This window comes from Ammodytes marinus, assembly GCF_949987685.1.
Source record: "Ammodytes marinus genome assembly, chromosome: 7".
Lineage (NCBI taxonomy): Eukaryota > Metazoa > Chordata > Actinopteri > Uranoscopiformes > Ammodytidae > Ammodytes > Ammodytes marinus.
This window is the reverse complement of record NC_137211.1, coordinates 14,298,091-14,312,508: the sequence shown is the minus strand read 5'-3', so window position 1 is coordinate 14,312,508 and position 14,418 is coordinate 14,298,091. Positions and strand designations below refer to the sequence as shown.

The following is a 14,418-nucleotide window of genomic DNA, read 5'->3' as shown; positions in this document are numbered from 1 at the left end:
GTATGCATATGATGACGTTAAAGCTCTGCAATTGTATAGGCTACTTCTGTTCTGATTAGTCTCATTGTTTGCCGTTGGTGGTTCAATGTAGGCTATCAGTTCTCCACTTTTGGTCCTCAGAAACATATACTATACTGGCCAAAATAGCATCAATGCAGTATTGAAATTGACGGACTCTGAAGGATAGACCGTTACATTTCAGATAATCCCCTATGACCATCCCTTCAGCACCCACATCAAATCAAAACTTCCATTTGCACACAACTAGGCCTATAAATAGAACATATTTCACATTGTAGTCCACACTCCATACGCTTTCCTCGGGCCAAACACAATCTATCAAACAGTAACCAGATTTCCATAACATTTGCTGGATGTTCACAATAACAGTCTACAACAAACAGTTATGTTGCAAATTGTTAGAATGTATCTAAAAACAACACCACTGACCACACACTATGGCCTACATTGCATGCAGTAGGCCTATTATGAATGTTATTAAAACTGTTGTCTCGGCCTACTAGAACTAATCAATTAGCCTATTAGGAAGTAAAACTAAATATATGCAAAAATATGCTATGAAATTAACAGAAGTAGCCTATTTAAATGCTAATATCGCATGAACAATGCCTTACTAGGCTAATAGCTGTGTCCAGTAACCTATTTGCGTGACAATGAAGAGCAATGGAAACCGAAAAGGTAACCACTATGCTATAACATTGCCATTTTGAATAGATGGGCTAAGCCTACATGGACAGCCAACAATGTTGACAACGTAAAATGTCATAGACCTATTAGGCCTACCAATTAGGCGTGAGCAAATAGGCTAATAATAATAATCTGAGCGCAGTCCTACTCATAGTAGGCCTAATAATATAAATAGCCTTGGCCTAAATAAAGATAATAAAAAAAACGTTTATTGGTTTGTTTGTTTTTTACCTTCAACAATACTGACTTTCGTCGTTCGCCACGTGTCTGCATGACGTTGAGGTTTCCACTTCAGGGGAAGCTTAGGAGTCGGGAGCTAATTTTTCCGATTATTTCGATATCCCATGAATGCAGCAAGGGATTGTTTTAAGGACAAAAAGCAGTCTCTTTGGGAAACAAATGTTCCATCATCACGGATATACCACAGCCCGCTGTTCGATCCACACACCATAGTCCTTCAACGCTCTTTACAAAACTGGTCACAAGACTCACAACTAGCCTATCAATCAAACTGGTAAGTAGCCTAGGCAGCAAACAAGCCGACCCCACAGCGTTATCTAAATAACTGAGCAATCTTGAATAAGTAGCCTTACGTTTGTACTGTAGGCCTAATTGTGATTTATTATTTGTAATTACGTAGCCTACAAAATCAATCACATCACTATAACTCTATTTATCCTCAACTTAAACCACTTACAGGTGTAATGGTCAATCTTTTAGTTGCTATGACAACTTGTAGCCACTGGATGTCACTATACAACACGAGGATGTGTTTATAAAATGACCATTGATTGGGGGAAAAACCCGAGTCTTACAGTAGATCCATTGGAAAAACATGTTGCCTATTTTAAAATAGCCTACAGGTAGTCTATTGCTTTGACTTCTTGGGTTCTACTGAGTTATATATGATAGTTTTATTTCAAATGTAATCCAGTTCAGTCACTGTTTTTGATGTTATAAAAATGACCAAAATTTGGAGTTGAAAATAATCTTTCAAGATGAACATTTCAGGGCACATGAATATGATATTGCATCCGAGTAAGGTGAGTAATGTAGTCACAACTCCTTGAAAAGCCAATGTGCAAAGAAAAATATGTTCATGATTGCCTTTGAAGTAGGCTATGCATGCAAGTGTTTGATTGGACAGTGGCCGGCAGGTAAAATGTCCTAGTCCCGGGTACTGACATTTTAGGTCAGAGAGAGGTGATAGCAGAGAGCAGATGGCACTCAGGAGGGGAGACGCAGACCTGGCAGAAAAGCTGGACCGCTGAGTTGTAAAAGCTGTGGGTCAAGTAACGATTAACGAAACAATCAACATTTTAGGAAAAAAATATTATGCCAAATTTAAAAAAAGTTTGATACCGATTTGATTTTAACCACCAAGTTAGCTCGGTTTTGAGAAATTAGATTAAGTGCACTTTCATTCCGACTAACATGTTTAGGCCTACATGCATTTTTAAATTCCGGATTCAGTCAGACACAATAAAACGATATTCTCTAACACCATGTAAACGTACTGACTGTGCCTCTGTGTGCAGTATGTGACACAAGTGGGCTACTTAGAAACAGAGCACACCATTTCCTCTGAATATCATTTATTGTTCAATCTACATCAGGCGATCCTTGAACAAACCGCTTCCACTCTTATTGTTTGTAGGATACATTTATGACCAAAGAACACATTTCACACTGCTACAGATTGACAGAACTGCCATATCGAATGTTAAGATATCTACTGTCATGCTGAGTGTTTTTATCAGTAGTAATGTCTTACTGATGCTTTTACTGCTGCTAGTGTGGCTTCTGGCATAATAATGGCATCTACTGTATAAGGTCCCAGTGGGTGGATGGCATTCCATAGTATTGTCCAGCTATGGTAAGAATTTGTACTGTAACTTACAGTTAAATGAAGCTGGACCTTACATCGTCTGGCCCAGGTTAAAACAAATAGACAGTGTAACATGTTAATACTTTGTAGAAAAAATCATATGCATTGATACTTTACCAATCCTCATAGCACAATGTCTTACAGGTACCTATATTTTATTAGTTGTGCAATATTTGAAGAGTTAGCTATGATCGTATAGAGATCTATGTATCTACAGCTTTGTATATCCTTTTGGTTATGAGGATCAGCATAGTCATCCTGTACCTAATAGTATTTCATGATTACACTGAATATAAAAAAAGAGCTCCGCAGAGTGACACTTCTGTACATGTATGTATTTTTGCTTTTGTACATAGCTGTAACATTTAGCTTTCATTTTCACATTGTCTCACTCTGCCTCTCACCATTTGTATGGAAACTCCATAGTAGCTTCACTTTGGCAGTCAAACCCACTGGTGTGGATGTAGGACCTTTGGCCTCCCGTGTCCAAACGCTGAACTCTCACAGAGTCTAGTCATTCCTGCCGTGCCCTCAGATGGGGCACTCTTGTGCAGCATAGTTTCTTGTATCGTCTTTGACAGTTTGTTGTTAGCGCTTCTGCAGCTAACCAATGTTGTGCTAGTTTGTAGAACCCCCCTTTGTCTGGCTGTTCTGTAAAAGGCGCTTTTACAGTTCAGTCCCAAGCAGCAGTCTTGTTCAGGGGTTGGGTGAGAGACGCCAGAGGCTCTGAAGGGCCAGTAGTGCCGGTCCGTTCACTCCAGCCAGATGCTAGACCAGTGGTTCCCGATATTTCCCTTTGCTTACACGCAAAAGCTTTTCAAGCTCCTTCTTCTTTGTGCCATGTTTGATTATTTTAAGCTGCATATCATGCAAGACTCTCTGTGATTATCCTCATCATTAGGAAACACTGTGCTAGCCCAGAAAGACCAGCCTTTATTGGCATGCAGCTAATACGGCTATTTCAGCTATAAACTGGCTGTTTGAAGTATTCTTTTTTTTCTTGCAGCAGTATTAGACAAAGTACACTGTAATGAAAGCTGGAAAGACAATGTGTGTGATGGAAGCTTGTAATATGACACTTGTGAGCCATGGAAATAGATACTTTTAATCATGAGCATCTGATGTTAGCTGTATTAGCTAAAGGTGCTAGCCTTTTGTGGTTTTGATGGCTGACTGGGGCAAAGGCCTTGCATATGCTGTTGCCCTTCAGGGCCCCCGGGGCTGTCCTTGACCTTTTTAGCGTCATGAACCATCCCTCAGAGAGAGCCTTGATCATCCAAAGGCCTTATTCAAAAACATGGATGCCAAGATGCAGGTCAATGAGGAAAGAAGAAAAAGCATCCAACCACGGTCAGCATTTACTTAAAAAGTAGTTAAGATGTAGAAGGTTTTCATATGAACAGGCAAAGTTGTGTCATTTTTGTTGAACAAAAATTCTGTGGAGGATACTTTTTCACTCTTCTGTTTCACTTGCGCTCCCCACAGCTTTCCCTCTCCTTTCCCTCTATCCGCCCGTCTATCCTCCGGCTCTTCCATTCCCCCTCACAGGCTGTTCTTGTCGGGCAACTCGGCCTCTGGACTCCGGGGGAAGTAGACGGTGGCTTTGTGCTCCTCGTAGCGGTCAATGTGCTTGAGGTGGACCACCATATGGAGGGCGTAGGCCAGCACCAGCAGCAGGATGAGTGACGTCACCAGGCCCATCAGGATGGCCGGCGTCAGGAAAGTGGCACAGTCGCTGGCCGACGCAAACTTGTCCGACTGCACGTTGAAGGCCTGGATCTGGAGGCGACACGGAGATAGAGAGAGAAAGAGAAAGGCGAAAATATGAGATTATAGGCTGCTGAAAATTAAAGAGGACAACCAGCTCTCACTAGGCTTACCAGACATAGAGACACTGGGCAGATGGACAGGTTTGAAACAGCCTAGCAGATGGCTAAACAGACAGTGTGTAGACAGATTGAAACACTGCCAAACATACGGTAAACAGACCGACAGACAGACAGAGTGACTGACAGCCAAACAGGCGGATCACAAAGGAAAATGGCATGCTGACATGTAGGAAACAGGAGGCAGGGGGGGAGTGGGGGGAGACTTTAATATAACAGTGAATGTGCAGACATTACAAGATGATTTGGTGCTGCGCCACTTGTGCAATAGTGTATACCTGGAAATCAGTGAAAGTGATATGCCAGTTAGCGGACGTGTCAGTGTGGGAGCTGGGCACTAGCAGAGTGTCATATTTGTGAAGGCTGCTGACGTGCTGGCAATGGTAGGATGACGTGGCAGGAGCGTAGACCTCGCTGGCGTTGAACATGGCCTCCTGGGTCCAGTTGTAGTGGATGTGAACACTGTCTAGTGTGAACCAGTTTTGACCAGCGGCCTCGTAAAAGGTGTTTGACATCTGGAGCCTGGAGAAAGAGACAATTGTTAGTGACATGCAAAGTTCACTCGTGCGGGCTTGTAGGATTTACGTTCATTTATTATTACATTAATGGGCTGCAAATTTGAATGAAATAAATGTTATGTAGTTTCTGCTTTAAAGAAAGAAAAATAAGCAGGTGCATTTTTACCTGATCTCTAGACCTCGCAAGTCCTCCACATCACCAAACATTAATGAAAGCCTGCGGATACACAAAATCACAAATATTGAAACGTGTTGAATAATGTAATGCAACAGAATTCTAAACTGACCACAGAAAACATATACACTATTACTCTCTGATACTGTCGGCTCTATGCACTTCTGCAGGAAATATCAAACCTATGGCGATGCTTTGGCTGTATTTGTTGCTATATTTTTGAAGAAGATCATGAGTGACCATCCTGTCTTTTAATATATTACAAGACAGGATGGACACACATGGTGTTTACACATTGATACATCAAATATAAATCAAAACAATTTCTCTTCAAACAAGTTTGCCTTCTAACCCAGTCCATCCACAGGTATGACTTACGTGGCTTTCTCCTTGGTGCAGATGGAGCCTTTAGTGTCTACAGGTAAAGTGGGGTTGAAGACCCTCTCAGTCAGGTCAATGAAGGTATGGTTCCTGTAGCGGATTGCCAGGCGCTTTGCCTTGAATAGAATGCAGCTCTTCCCATTGTAAGACACGCTCAGCGGGCCATAAGGCCCAAGCAGAGACTGGAGCAGCTTCCTCTTGTTGTAAGATATTCCTGGCTGATGCCAGTTAAAAGGCTGCAAACACATGAAGAATGGGACTCAGCACAGGAGAAATAATGACACTGCAGGAGACTGTAGGGCAGCAAAAGCTTTGCATTCTAGGACTGTCCTCTAGAGGGCAGTCAGACTTTTATTCAGAGACATGCTCTTGAGCTGGATGCAGGATGTGGCCCACAGAAAGTGTGTGCCCTAAAGGTTTTTACGTGGATTCTGCACCTCTTTAAATAACAGTATATAGCATCACAAAGACCAAAACTAGTGTGTTTGTTATTTTGAATTATTCTGTTCCTCAGGAAATGGAGATATTTCAGTCAGAATGTTTATCTACATCAACCTGCATCAATTCCATCTGTGTGACATCAATGATTTGTTTCTACACAAAAGCTACAATACTGTATACAATAGGTTGGGAGAGGTCACTGTGCCTGTATGCCTGAGATGATACAGAATATGGTGTGTGTGTGTGTGTGTGTGTGTGTGTGTGTGTGTGTGTGTGTGTGTGTGTGTGTGTGTGTGTGTGTGTGTGTGTGTGTGTGTGTGTGTGTGTGTGTGTGTGTGTGTGTGTGTGTGTGTGTGTGTGTGTGTGTGTGTGTGTGTGTGTGTGTGTGTGTGTGTGTGTGTGTGTGTGTGTGTGCGTGCTTCCGTGTGTGCTTGCGTGGTGCTTGCGTGCGTGCGTGAGCTGATGGTGGAGATAGTGAGGGGGGAAAAGAGAGTGTGTACCTGCAGTATTCTCCTGAGTGGGTTTTCATCTTCAGGCGACAAAATAACCTCTTCCCCTTCTAAGCCATACCCACCATCTTGACCTGAAAACATAATGTACACACACATTACTGCACAGTGAAAAAACATATCAATGTTCATTTTAAGCTGATTGCATTGCAGATTGCCACATGAATCATAAAAAGTTCAACCGATTTCACACACGCCACAGACGGACACACACATAAGCAAATCGAGATCATGTGAACACTTCGGTGCTCATGCTCCTTTCTATTTCCAGTTGCCTTGCGTCATCACAGTGACTCATATGGACCTTTTTTCAGGGTTGTATTTTTCACTGTTTACAAATACTGTGTTGCAGCAACATATGATTTACAATCATATACTCTGAGGGAGTATCTCTATCCTACAAAGATAGTATCTCTATCTATTCCTTTTTGTCAAAGAGCCTATATGAAATGTTGTATCTGGATTACCACTGAGTTTTACAAACAAGCACACTTTAACATCTCTTGGTATTACAATCTAGCAAAGCTGTCTCCAGCGTTATGAATGAAATGCTTTCGTAAGGACAATATTTCCAACCCGTCAGTTTCAAAATGACCATGGCAGGTTTGATTGAATCAGGCCTTGTGTCACACCAGATGTGTTACTTACTTGATCTGACTCTTGTTGCATGGTGGGGGTCCTCTTTGCTGTGGAAAAAGAGAGAAGACACATAGATAAGGTCTTGTGATCACGTGATTCGGGGAAATGTTGAATTATTTTTAAATAGTGCCAATATAAGGGCAGGATGCTTATTTAGCAAGGTTAATTTTCTCCTTTTGCAGCTGCAGCAAACACTGGGACAAAATGAAAGCTTGGCAGGCTGGTCTATATTAAAAGAAAATTTAAAAAAACAAGAATATTTTATTTTGTACAAAGAGTTTTATAAGCTTATAAAATGTGTTTCAATAGTCAATGATGATGATGCCCACTTGAATCGGCCTACTCCTTTAACTTAAGTAGTGTATACCAAACATGTTGTAATAGATACAGCATAAAAAGATGTACATGCCTCTTATGTTGTTAGATACCGCACACACACACAATAATTACATGTCATGCCTTTTTACAAAATGCATGTAGCCACTAAACTGCTGTATTGTTGTGTTGAATATGTATGAAATTGACCATAATGTAAAAAAATTAATAGAAAATACTTACAAACTAACTTTGGTTACACATTGAAACATATTTAAAAAACAAATGCACAATGCTTTGCTCACAGAAGTGTACTACCAGCAGAAAGTAGATAGGTGTGGTTGGTGTCTATCTCTTTGAGTGGTGTATTGCCTTTACTCAATGACCGATCTTTGATGTATAGGCCTGACCTACATATAGTGCAAAGGAGACATTCCCTCTCCCTTCACGTGTTTGTACTAGCTATCCCGCTGGCAGCCTAAACTAAACCTGATATAGCCTTGACCCTTCCTTCCATTCTTGAAGTTAATCCTGATCCTTTTAACTGCCTAATCAAAGGCGCATTAAGGCAGCAATGGGCTTACTGTGGGACACTGACTTGTACACTATTGCTTGTGTATGATGGTCAACCCAACGCCCTCACTGTGTGCTCTGCCCTTAACGCGTCCGTGGTGATTGTCTTGGCTGGCTTGTTAATCTCCACACAATAGCCAGTTATAATGGGCTTGTAAAAAGGTAAACCTTAATACCTGTGAGAGTTGACCAGGGCGATGGCAACTCGTTTGTGCTATGTGTCTGTCAAGCAGGCACGAGGCATTGCCTCAGTCTGTTTAACAGCTTTGGTCACGAGTATTCCAAATAGTTTTATGAACTGCAGCACTACAAAAGCGACATTGCTAAAGACCCTTATCTGTGATTGTTTTTTTCTGTGCCATCTTTAATTGAATAGTGATGATGTGCTATTATAGGGAAGGCCTTTTTAAAAGAAACGCAAGATAAATAGTTATTACCTGGCACCACTAGTGTTAAGGACTGGTCACACTGTTTTAAGTAAATGTTGAAACACACACTAGCGGAACTGAACTGTTACAAACTGATCTATGAAGAACAACTCTGGCCTAGTTATTGTGTTATAAAAGGGGTTAGGAAATATCATGCTATGTGTCTTCCACCATTTCATTTTTCATTTGCCTTTCATGCAACACATCTCAAACAGCTGGACCGTATTTTGGCCAGATTCAAGGAAATGATTGATTTTCCTGTCACAACGACATTTTCACTGATTGTCTCGAGGGCCGTATTGTTCATTCATCCATTGAAGCCATGCACACTATCTCATAACCAGCAGTCCACATTTTGTTTTTTTGTTTTTTTCAGATTGAAAAAAAGAAAGATGCATCCCTCTAGTCAATTCTGACATTTTCTTGTCCCGGACCGACAATGCAAATTAAAGATCAAAACAAGGTTAGCAGCAGACTTCGGCAGCAGCCCATAAAATGAGAAGGTGGCAGGAGGGAGGTCCTGTGTCTGATAGTTTTTAATATGGCCAGACATATCAGTTCCAGCAGCCTGGTGTAGTTATCTATACCCGTCTGGTGCCATTTTCACCTGAGCAATATCGTCATGCCTTGTGCCAGGTGGATTAGGATTAGTGGTAAGCACGGGGCAGGTCCACAGGAGCACGAATACGGGAAGGTGAATACGAAGGTCTACGAACGAGATGAAGAGATTAAAGCATGATGTCAGAGCCGACGGCATTCTGGGCGAGTTAGGGCGCTAATTAATACATCCCCCTCTGAAAGTGAGACTTACTCTACATCCATCCAGTCAATTTGAACTTGACGGACCATTATAATAGAATTATATGTATAATCAAACACGTGTACTTCTTTTTAGTCTTCTTTATTAGACATTTTTCTTTGATCAACATTCATTGAATTGATCCTCACCATAATATACTCAATGTAATCCCTTTGATGTACTGTTAGAACTTTCTTTTTGTATACGCATTGATTATAGGGTTTTGTTTTGTTAAGAAAGTACTTAATGTTCTCCAATTGAATAAAACAATGCATGAGAGAACAGATGGTTTCTAACCACAAAATCAAATTCTGTAGTAAGACAAGCTCATAGTTTGCAACATGTATACTCTCTCGGTGTACACCATTGATTTTTGACTTTTCGGGTCAACTATTGCACAGCTGTGGGGTGAAATGCAAGTAAGTTAGCATTGGGAGCTATTATGCTGTCATTCATTGTAAAACAGATCTCCAATTTACGTGCATGGTGTGTTTGTGCAGGTCAGCATCATGATTGGCTTAATCAGAGACTCCCTGGGATATGCGTGTTTGTGTTTGTGTCTGTGTGAGCACATGCTGGCTGTTTGTGTAGACATTCCTATGAATGAATTTGCCTTTATGTAATGTCTGCATCTACTTTGTCATTGGCACCAATATGACAGTGAACTTATATGGTGAATCTAAATATTTATTTTATATTTTTCCCAGTTGAATGCTGGGGAGGCTTATTTGTATATCAGAGAGAGCTGCCAAAAACTCTACGCATTTTGACATCTGGCAGTTGTGACTGAAACTTCAGTAGCATGGTGGATACTCACGTATCACCTGCACTGATATTTGAAACCTTGTAAGTCTTATGTCAATATAAAGCCCCCCCTGGACATTTACATTTTCTATATAATTAGTACACACTGCACACTTTTGCAAAATAGCTGCATATGCCCCCTCCCTCTCCAGTCCATCAAAAACAAAAGTGAATAAGCACTCCTTCCTCTGCACCTACGTATACCCAGGCCTCAGCTGGCTGGAAGGAGCCAGAGGAGTCTGTGCGAGCATGAGTGTGTGAGTGCTAACTAAAGCCCAGTCGTTTGTTCCTGTGCCAGTTTCCGCGAGGTCAGCAACCCAGGACTGCTGCGCCCGGCCCCGTCATTGGCTCAGTCTGTCACACGGTGCCTGGGTGCTGAACAGGCCTTTTTATATAATCAAAGCCATGCCAGAGCCACTCCTTGGCTCACCTCCCTCTGCATATATCCCTAAATATGTGTGTACGCCAGCGTACAAACTTGCATCTATAACATACGCCCAAATCACTAGTTACAAGATTAACCGTAACAGATCATGACGGCTGTTGATTAAAGTTACTGATAGACAAGTAAGTGTCTGGCTTTTAAATATCAACCCAGGGAATAAAAAGCAATCAATCAATACATATGATACATGACATACATCATCACACGGTATATGCTCTCGGCACTGTTGTTCAAGTACCGCAGACAATGGCTGGCTGTTTATCGTCTCCCATCTGTGCCTCTGCTGCTGAGCAGAGAGAAGGTGTGGTTCCTGCTCCCTAAACTTGTAAACAAATCCCCTTCTACCACAGTGTGCTGCTCAGTCCCTCTACTCACACTGTCCCTGAACCAGGATCAGCCCATCTTACTACAGGACTGCAGTGTTGGGGAGTGATAGCCGTTAGTTAGTTGCATTTAACTCACTGTGAACTACCATTTTCATTATAAACTAAATGTTACAAGAACACAAAATGTAGAGCAATTGGATTTGGACCTGTGGCCATAAGATTTTGGTTTCATGGCATAAAACTTTGTGCATCATTGTGTATATCAATATGTGTGTATCACACTACAGTGATGTGTTCTTGTACTCGTATTTCCTTATATTATGTCTACATGAAATTCCAAACCCAGCTATGATAGAGTTTCACAATGTACAGGGGAGAACTACCAATGCAAAGAAATGATAATCTCAGGGACAATATTTGTTGAGGGGGGATATACGTATGTTAAGTATATTCTCGTTTAATTAATTGAAAAGTACAATGATTGGTAAATATGTGGTGTCTCTGATACGAAAGAGAAACGTGTCTTAATTCCATGCTGTGCAGGTAGCCTATTAATAGATTTAGTAGTCCAGATTACGCTTTAGGTATTTACTAAAATGCCACTCAGGGTAGCTGTGATTGCATCTTTAAATTTAACCTCAGGTCATGTCCTAAGTAACACCCTGACATCTTGACGGCATACAAATTTGGGAGCTACACACATATTCCTCATCATAATCAAGTTGGTTGGTAGTCTATATGCAGGTGACTTTGTCAGTGTTTAATAGTTTTAAGATAATTTCAAGCACATGTATATTCAATACTCTGTGAGGGATGAACCTTTTAAAACTGCAAACAAAATACAACTTTACACTTTGTCTCTAAACTATTGAACAAATAAGCTACTGTGCAGTTTGTGGCTTTGAACTTATTGCCTATATCATACATGTTTTTAGTGTTTACAGTATGTTGTAACTTGAAAAGGAGTTGAGGCATGAATCCTGCTCTGGTCTGATTGTGCTGACCCCCATTTAGTCGTTGGGGACATGTCAGTGTCCAGTTTTCATTAGATACTGTGGATGATATAATGTAATTTGAGTTTGTTCTAGCGGGCTCTATAAATTGGGTCATATTTAATTGATTGTTGGAGTAATGTACTGGGCCAGCTTAGCTTCACACTGGTTTTCCCTGGTAATTGAATGAACATTAAATTATCATTTAAATGTGTGACCTGTGTATGTATAAAACATCCTTTATTCTCATTCTTCTTTTTAAATGTTGCAATTTGCAAATTTTTTGTTGGCAAGAGACTCATTCGAACACTGAATTGTGGTCCTTTTAGGTTTTTTATTGTTATTATTAATTCATGCTACTCATTACGACATTTGCGACCAGCTTTGCCTGACCATTATTTAATTTTTCTTTGCTTTAGAAAAAGCTTACAACAGTTTATACTGTTTTCATTCACAAACAACTATAAACTGCAGCTTGCAGAACTCTCTTATAACGTTGCCTGTGCTGTTGATAAACTCGACCCAGATGACTCCTTTCCAAAATTACAACTTGGTCTCTGGCCCTCTAATCCGTAACCATATTTGGATAGTTTTCAGCTCAAAATGTGTTATACTTGGATTGTTTTATAAATATCACTGCCATAGAGATTATCACAGTTATATAAAGGTGTTTTTTAGGATTTGTGAGGCAAAAAGTCTGACATCACTATTTCTAAATTGTACTTCTAACACGTCATTGAAAGTATTAACATAATGATGAATGGGGTTGTTAGGGCAGGACATTTACAAGCATAAAATAGGTCCCTTCTGCCATGTATTTTACGTAATTCTTCAAAGCTCTTGGCTATCAATGTTAGTTCAACATCAGATCCTGCTTCGGGGGGACATTTTTCTCCTCGTTATCTTCCTGCATTCCCGTGTCTATTAGCAGTATTGGTTTGTCACTCACTGTGCCTTTTCCTTCTGCATTTTCAACCAATAGTACGTACCCTACAAGGCGTCTGAAATGAAAGGCTGTGCTTATATAACAGCATCTCGGAGTGTGTCAGAGCTGAAAACAGAGATGTGACGGGGGAGAACGCAACTGTTACGTCGCAGAGTAACGTACAAACTTTGATCCGGGGAATAGGCTCAAAATCCCAAGGAGAAATCAATGTAGTCATCCTCTGTCTCAGTGAGTGCCTGCGGTGAAAAGTTAGAATGGGCATATGCCGGGGTTTTACAAAAACACTAGATTGAGCTGGAATAAGAGCCATCCCATGAGACTTTTGTATATTGAATTCTAAATCCAAGTGATATGTTCCCTGGACTACACAAACATGTGTACAGATAAAGATTGTTGTGTTCAATGATTAAAATCAGGGCCGTAATAATCTTTCATTGTCCAGAGTGTTCCAATTCAAATAGTTTGAACTGTGATTTTTAAGAACGTTGTTGGAGAAACTGCAGCGTATCCTGACTTCGATTGCATTTGCGCTATAGAGGGATTGTGGTAGCCACCATGCATGGCAGAGATTCAAGAGTCTTACATGGCTTTGGCACAATACCAATGGCCTTTGCCTTGACGTCTCGGTAAACAGTCAGGGAAACTGGTGCTAGCAAAGGCACTGGCTGCAGGCTCAGTCCCGTCCCTGTTATGACAATGTTTTGTGAGTGAGTGAGTGCCCCCCCCCACCCCACCCCACCCCCCAGGTTTGAGTCCTGAATATTTTATCCAGATTTGACCTGCAGGACTGCATGTGCATTACGCAGACATGGCCAGCTAGAATTCCCTTATCCACCTCTCTCTCTCTCTCTCTCTCTCTCTCTCTCTCTCTCTCTCTCTCTCTCTCTCTCTCTCTCTCTCTCTCTCTCTCTCTCTCTCTCTCTCTCTCTCTCTCTCTCTCTCTCTCTCTCTCTCTCTCTCTCTCTCTCTCTCTCTCTCAATGACTGCATCAGTAAACAGACCCCAGCAGACCATCCCTGAAGCATCCTCTCCTCCGTGTCCCATCCTTGTTTACCTGCCCTCCTTGCTGCTTTTCTCTCTCTCTCCCTCTCTTTCTACCTCTCCTGCAGGCCCACTGCCCCAGCCTTTAGCTCCCTCCTGCCCAGACCGACACTATACTGTACTGAGACAACAGCCCAATCCGTGATCGATGAGCAGCGTCTGATGCAGTCCCTGAGACTGAGACAAACAAAGCCCTCGCAGCTCAGCTCAGCTCTCTCTCTCTGATGCACCAACGCTGCATACGTTTCGCGATTTTGCGATTACACCCAAGGTGAGGTGGAGAAAAAGGGAAAGGGGGAATGCGATGGAACGGAGGAAGAAAGAAAGACCCTAAAGAGAACACATCAGCATCCCTGCATGTAACCAAACCCCCCTCATCATCACCACCACTACCACCACCACCCTCCTCCCCCTTTCTCTGTTCACAGCCATAGAGAGGATGGGTCTATATACCTTCTGTCCAGGATTTCAGGCACTTCTTCATAGGTGAGTCCCAGCTGTGCTTCTTCGTCCGAGAAGGAGAGGCTGACCCGGCTGGGGGCAGACAGCAAGGCGAGGGAGCAGAGGAGGAACGCGTGTGCAGCCATTGAGACAATGAAAGGAG

General features: G+C 41.7%; 1 protein-coding gene across 1 annotated transcript; it reads right to left on the bottom strand.

Annotated features, from left to right (window-relative positions):
• Positions 1-4,138: 4,138 nt before the first annotated feature.
• On the bottom strand, positions 4,139-14,401 carry atp6ap1lb (ATPase H+ transporting accessory protein 1 like b; the record flags this gene model as incomplete). The annotated part of the gene is made up of 7 exons (XM_080030698.1): positions 4,139-4,375; positions 4,761-5,004; positions 5,167-5,217; positions 5,554-5,792; positions 6,498-6,580; positions 7,155-7,192; positions 14,268-14,401. The coding sequence occupies 7 exons, from the start codon at positions 14,399-14,401 to the stop codon at positions 4,139-4,141; spliced, it is 1,026 nt and encodes a 341-aa protein (XP_079886824.1).
• Between the last annotated feature and the right edge of the window lie 17 nt (positions 14,402-14,418).